General features: G+C 53.5%; 1 protein-coding gene across 1 annotated transcript in view; it reads right to left on the reverse strand.

The window, feature by feature from the left end:
• Positions 1-2,949: 2,949 nt before the first annotated feature.
• Positions 2,950-7,203, reverse strand: part of PTPRE (protein tyrosine phosphatase receptor type E) — an 81,447-nt gene continuing 77,193 nt past the window's right edge. The window contains exons 19-20 of the mRNA XM_004700872.3: positions 5,572-5,707; positions 2,950-4,045 (exon numbers count right to left, since the gene is read on the reverse strand). Coding sequence (XP_004700929.1) covers positions 3,971-4,045; positions 5,572-5,707 — 211 coding nt within the window. The 3' untranslated portion in view covers positions 2,950-3,970. The remainder of the gene's footprint in view (positions 4,046-5,571; positions 5,708-7,203) is intronic.

Raw genomic sequence — 7,203 nt, forward strand, 5'->3', positions numbered from 1 at the left:
CATGTGATTGGGTCATGCTTTTTAACCTACTCTGCCAGTCACTGTGTTTAATTAATGTATTTAAGCCATTTACATGTAATGTCATTATTGGTACCTTAGAGCCTGCGCCTGCCATTTATGTGTGTTTTTGTTTTGTTTGTTCTGATTTTCCTTTCTCTGTGGCATTTTTCATGCCTCCCTGTGGGATGCCTGGATGTTTCTTACACTTCCATCCTTATGTATCTATGGTGATTTTGAGTGTATCTCTGATAGTGTTTTGTGTGGTTGCTGTAAAACCCCAGAGCTCCACTGACTGGGAGTCATTGCTACTCACAGCCACTCTCTGCAGGACTTCAGAGACGGTCAGTCGAGTCGGAGTGGAGAGCCTCTCTTTCAGCTGGGAGGCCTGAACTTGCAGCTAACATTGTGTTATCAACACCATCGTTTCCGATCTGGCTCACCACCCCCCTCTCAGGAAAAACAAAAAGCAGCAGGCACTGGCAATTAAAACCCTTGGTACGCTAGCCTATCTTCCAGGATAAAGTGGGGGTGTCTGCTTTCGCAGCCCTCCTGGGTCAGTCAGCACCTCCCAGGGAGCAGTGTTGCCCAGTTTGGGAGACACTGTTCTCTCTACACATAACTTGCCGCCGCCAGCTGGAGTCTCACCAGTCTGAATGACGTGGAGAAACAAAACACGTCATTCCCCTTCCCTGCTCAATCATGCCATGATTTCTCTCTGCATCCACTTACAACCACATCTTGTCAGCCTTGGCAGTTCTGCTCCGGCCATCAGGCCCGATTAGAGAACTCGCCTCTCCCTAGGGCAGACTAATTTTCCATTGTGTGGCCCAAGCAACTTTTGTTTGTCATCTGCCTGTGGGCGGACACTTGGCTGTCTTGACTTTTTTAGCAATGGTGAGCAGTGCTGATTTGAGTGAACCTCTGGGCACGGGTCCTGTTTGAATTCCTGCTTGCAGTGCTGCCGGGTCGACATGGGAGCATAGTGGTGCGTGGGTTATGCGTTGTGCTGATACTGCAAAACTGGCAGTTCAAAACCACCAGCCACTCCGAGGGAGAAAGATGAGGCTTTCTACTCCCATAAGCAGGTACAGTCTGAAACCCAGAGGGGCGGTTCTACCTGGTCCTACAGCATGGCTGTGAGTCAGACTGTCTCGATGGCACTGAAGATGCCACCATAAGGCGCCTCTGTAGGTCAGTGCTGGCCTCCTCCTGGGTGTGTCCGCAAGGACATCAGGTGCCAGGGTGAGAGGAAGGGAACCCCTTGAACAGAGAGCCAGCGGCGGAAGTCAAGGTTCAGCTCCAGCTTGCACGGGAAGGGAGACGCTCTCGCGGTTTTCGTACACCAGGGCGAGAACCACGTGCACCGGTGCCAGAGTCAGTTAGGGCAAGGGCAAATTTTAGACAATACAGTCAAAGAAAGGTGGGAGCGGGGATCCTAATGCATGAAACTAAACACAACAGAAAGTCTCAGTGAACACAGATTTAAAAAAATTAAACGGGCCTGTCTCCAAAGGCAGAAACGTGGTGTCCGGCTCATTGTTAAAAGTTTTTAAACACCACTGGAGACACGGGTGTGCTTTACCTCTGTCGCGAAGGTGTGACCTAACAGTGGGGGGACAGTGGGGGGGGGACGGGGAGGGGTCACATGGTGACCAAGAGCTGACGGATCTGGGGGATTACAATGGCTGTTTGGCATTTCCGTACATGCACACAGAGAGACTTGGACAGAAGTGGCACATACTGCAGGCTCCCTTGGCCCAGGGGCCAGGTGGGTCAGCTGCTGGAAGGCACAGAGAAGTGGAGCCCCCTGGTCACACCGCTGCTCTTCGAGCGGGGGAAGCCTTGAGTGGACCCTGGCGACCATCAGGAGTGCAGAGAACTGCTCTCTGGGCTTTCAAAGCGGTGACCTTGTGGACGCAGATCTCCAGGGCTTCCTTCCAGGTGCCTTGGGCAGGTCCAGGACTGCCAAGTTTGCAGCCATCATCCAGTACCTTTGGCGCCCTGCAGGGAGACCTCCGGTCGAGGCAGCAAGACCCCCCCTGGTCCCCCGAAAAGGAGAAGCTGCCTCCCTCGCAGAGTGGCTTGCTGCTTTGTGTCGGGTGGGAGGGGGTGGGACTGGGGGCAAGGATACCTGCAGCATAGCCTGGGCCACCCCCCCCCCCCAGCGGGGCAGAAAAGAGACACAAGGACACTCCTGAGAAAGTCCACCAAAAAAGGACTTGACACAGATTCTAGTCTGTCCACCAAAGGACCTGCGTGGAGCTGAGTCAGAGTAGACTGGGCCCCGCCGCCTTGGCATTGGACTAAGGACTCACCAATAAGCGACAGGTGTCACCTTCCTCACTGTAAGTGGCCCAAACTAACACAAACTCTCCTTCCCCAGGAATCAAGGACAAGGTTTGGGGTCTTAACAGTGAGACCAAAAGCCACCCTCCCCTGCCATCAGATGCACAGTCAGGGCTGGGGGGTAGGGGGGTGGGGAGGGAGACGCTGGGCTGGCTCCTGTTAGTGAGAAAATGGGCCACCCAGGGGTATACCTGTGCAGGCTACAAATAACACGGCAAACTCAGGACCAACATCTTGGTCAAGAAAGGCCTTCCCGGCTCCCTGGAAGAATGGAAACCTGTACCCAGGCCCGCACCTGGCACATGCTTTCAGTGAGCCAGACGAGAAGTCGTCCTCTTTCTGGGGGGGTGCTTATCTGCAGGTACCCTGCGGCCCCAGGGAGACAGCAGTTATCACATCACAGGGGGCACACTCCACCCGCTCCTTGTCTGTGCCCCTGACCATCCTGTCTGGCCGTGGGCCCCTCCCACCCAGTGCCCCAGCTCTCAGTGGTAGTAACCCATCCCACACCGGGCAGCTTGAAGAGGAAGCATTTGCCTCTCCGTACATTTTCCGTGTTAAATGTTCGACAGAGGGACTTAAAAACACAGACACACACACAACTGTAGAAATCTAAATACATTTGAGGATTCTTTTTCTGTCCCTTACAAACAACCTCTGCCTTCGACAAGAGGTTTTTACATATCAAAACTCATCTCAGAAGATGGGTCTTATAACTTTGTGACTGTGGTACACACCTCTGTTTCTGCCTCCTGCTTCTGTGGGGGCAGTAACCAGCTTTGCCTGAATGTTTGGGGGGTGGTTTGGGCTGGGCCTGGGGGCTGCAGCAAAAAAGGGAGGCAGAGAGCACAGGTAGGCTGGATCCTCAGAGGATCATCGGAGTGGCCAGACAGCGGCAGGTAGGGCGGTGGATGCTGGCTCTGCTGTCCCAGAGCTGTGGACAGACTGGACCACCCGGGTACTTCGTCTAAGGCTGTACAGACATGGGCTGGAGCAATTGCAGTCGGGACACTGTCACCATGCAGCCGCAAGGACAAAGAGGCCTTCAGCCCTGAACCCAGGTCGGCAAGTCCTCTTTGATCTCTAAAATGTGAACCCTGAGCCCCAGGATGGACGTTGACGACTTCACTGTGATGTGGGATCTTCCCCGCCAGCAAATGGTTTGCCTTCGAGTAATGCCCCAGGAGATGCTGCTGTCCACACTTGTGACATCGTCGGCGACAGGGAGCAGGTCCCCAACTGATGGCCAGTCCTGTCTTCAAGGCCCAGTTCTGCAGCCTGCAGATGCGTGTACACGCATGCGCACCGCAGTGGCCAACGTGAGGAAAAGCTGCCCACGTGGAGCAGAACAGAATGAATGGCCTGGCGCTGAGAAAACGGGACATTTGCTGAGAGCAGCAGCCACCTTACATGTGGCATCATGGTGGGCAGCCCAGCGCCCTATTCCAGCTCCTAGAAAGGGAATTTAGGATTCCGGGGGTTTATAGCAGGTGGGTCTGGAGTGCGTAACAAAATATGTACAAAGAAATGTAGGGAGGATATTAATACCGACTGTGAAATAAATTAACATGATCTTTACAAACATCCTGACCATTAAATTAAAAAATATCTTAAGGCAGAATCTTCATTTGAAATTAGCATAATCAGAAAATATATCGATAAAATCTTGTACCACTTTGTAGCAGAATTCATACTGTTCCTGAAAAAGGAAAAGAAAAAAGAGTATGTTACAATGACATTAGACTTGCCTCGCAGACCATGGGATCAGTTCTAAGAAGACTAAGCTGTAGGGCGGAGGGAGGCCCCCCTGCACGCGCTCTCCATGAGAATGTGGTTACCAGGCACCTGGGTGTCCAGGGAAAGCCACCTTCTCACCTAGAAAATGTCCATGTGTGATTTCAATTTTAGAGCCGAAGAAAACAAGACAGACGGCCCAACCCTTTGCTTAACCCGCTGGGCCACCAAGGGCCTGTGATGGCATTTGGGGAGGAGGTATCCCTGCTGGAAGCCAGAGGAGAACTTGCTCCTGTGGGCATCCAAGACTTCAAATGTTTACAGGACAGGCTGTGCAAAATGCCCTGGCGTTCATACTTAAACTGGGAAATTCCTCATGATGAACTGGGGACAGGAAAAAACGGAGGGTAACTTTGTCAGGCCACAATGTAACAAAAGAAGTCTTTTCTGAAAGTAACATAAAAAACGCCTAAGCTTGTTACTCTCAGGGAGGTCTCCTAGAACTAATGTTTCCTGGAACTCATATGAAAGGCCGTCACTGGGGGCTCACAGCCACCCCACAAACCAGAGGTGGGTCCGTGGGTCAGTGGGGCACAATCAGGCTGGCGCCCTGAGCCCGCAGGGCTGGGTACTCCACGGAGATGAAGAGATCCTCTGTTGGTGAACCTACTGTGAGTCTTGAAAACTTTGGGGCCATGGGAGGGGCTCAGGTCAAAGGCTTAGAGTCCCACGAAGGCAGGTAACCTATGTCAGGTTATTTGCAGACTCAGGTAATTGGCTTGGCCCACTGGTGGTGGTGGTGGTGGGGGCGGTCCTGAGCTTGGGGAGCAGGAGAGTCCTGACACCCCTTCTTCATTCCCAACACATTGGCGTTCAGCCTCCTCGCTAGATACAGCCTAGTGCGGAACTCACTATGGCAGCAGGGCCCCAGAGGGCCGTACGAGGCCCGAGAAATCTGTACCCACCGATGTCCCACGCCTCCCCAAAGAGTAGTCCCAGCCCTCGTTTGAGGGGTGAGTTAATTAAATGTTTGCTCTGTGTGGTCCTCCAAGGTTGTTATAAATCTCCAGGTGGCCCTCAGCAGAAACAAATTCACACACACCCCCAACCCGATCCCTCACCCCCACCCCCGCCCCCAGTCTGTCACTTAAGTCCTTGGATGGTCTGGTGAGATAGAGCAAGCCCAGCTCAGGAGACAGTTCAAACAAGGGAGGGTGACACTGTTGCTGCTGCGGCCTGGGGTCTTTGTCAGCACACACCAGGTCCAGGGAGAGAGCCGGGGCCATGCCACCATCCCATGTCGCAGACAAGCCTGACCCCGGGAACCCCAGCCAAAGGAAGAAGATCTGCCCAGCTTTCAGAACAAGGTTTCTTGGGAATGTCGCCTGGGGTCTCCCCGTACCCTTTAAGGAAACCTACATCCAGTGCAACAGGAGATAAGCCCCGTCTCTTCCGGACACAGCCCCGCCGGCTGCCAGCGCAGCTGCTTACCAGGGTTTGCACCATGTGCGGCCTCTGAAGGCGTAAACTCTTGACAGCCTGGAAGACGTCCAGGAGCCCCTCGGCCTTCACGCGTTCCAGGATGTTGCTGAGCGCGATGAAGGTGCCTGTCCGCCCGGCTCCGGCACTGTGGGGTGAAGCACGGAGGCGGGCACTGAATGAGGGCGCATGGACAGCAGCTGACCCTCCCGTCCCATGTCCACACACAGGGACAGCAGCAGGGCCCCCGCACTGTTTACATGCGGCCTCCACGCCAAGCAAGGAGGAGGGAAATCTCACTCACTGCCCTTGGTTGGATGAGCGACCCGACAGGACAAGGTAGAGGAGCCCTGTAGGTTTTATGAGACTATTAGAGTAGAAAGCCTCATCTTTCTCTCTCAGAGCAGCTGGTTGTTTTGAACTGCTGACCTTGGGGTCAGCAGCCCAACATGTAACCACCGCACCACCAGGACTCCTCAAAATACGCCACCTGGGCTGACAGGATCAGCACTGCCTGGGAATCGCTGGGACCAGTTGGGGGCTGTCAGGTCCACTGTGACCCCATGTGACAGTGCAGCACGGCCCCCTACGAGGTCCTAGCTGGTCATCATTATGGAAGCGGGTGGCCAGGCCTTTTCTCTGCCTGCTGCTCGGTGGGGTCGGTCGGCTGATCTTCCTGTTAGTCAGCTGAGCCCCTCCCCATCTTGCCTTGCTGTGCCAGGGACTCCATCCCAACACGGGTGGTGGGAAAGACAGGGTTTGGGGAGTGTCACAGCAGATGGAATGTCACAGCGGCTGCAACAGTGGGCACACATGACCACTGGAGGCTGGTGCAGCAGGGGCAGCATTTCATCCTGTGCGGAGAGGGTCCTTATGAGTCTAAACCACCTAGATGGCACCTGTGGTAATTACGTCACCGCGTGCCAACTTGAAAGGACAGGAGTGAAGAGGTGGATGGAGTTGAGCCTGTCAGGTTGCAGCTTGCTCTCATTTGGAGGTGCCACTGAGATCATGGCTCACTGGTGGCCAGCCACTCTCTCTCTGCTTCACCTTCGTGCTGTTGCCTCACTCTGCTGAGCCCTGCAGGAGTCCTGCGATGGGTCCAGCACCACTGGATCCACAAGACCTTTCAACCACCAGCCTGTGAACTGCCTGCATTCTGCACTGCATGCAGCCGCGTGAGTCTACAGAGTGATCGATGGACTAGTGTGAGACTTAGGGACTTGATCTAGACCAGGCTGTGATATTTACTCCATACAGTTGCCTCTTGACATAACGCTCTTTCCCATACATACATGTAGTGCCACTGGGTTGTTTCTTTTGTCAACCTTGCCTAACACGTTATGGTAACTACGTTGGGGTGGGGCACTAGAGAAACAAATCATGACGTTGGAGAGTGGATGCTTGTCTGACCTTTGCCTTATTTCAGTTTGTCTTTCTTGGCTAGCTAGAGGTCAGGTATGGCCATGTCGTTTACTGGGTGGTTTTCTGGAAAGAACATGGGAAGGTAAAGTTTTTATTCTTTTCTTTTGTTGTTGCCCTTGGTTATGCCTGTTTGAAATAGTGAAAATGAATGTGATAAATGTAAATATTGAATTCAGGGGGCAAAATGGCCCCTTGAACTTCTCTGAGACCATGCTGATT

This window comes from Echinops telfairi, unplaced genomic scaffold, assembly GCF_000313985.2.
Source record: "Echinops telfairi isolate 266 unplaced genomic scaffold, ASM31398v2 ScPeMD7_70;HRSCAF=299, whole genome shotgun sequence".
NCBI classification, from domain to species: domain Eukaryota; kingdom Metazoa; phylum Chordata; class Mammalia; order Afrosoricida; family Tenrecidae; genus Echinops; species Echinops telfairi.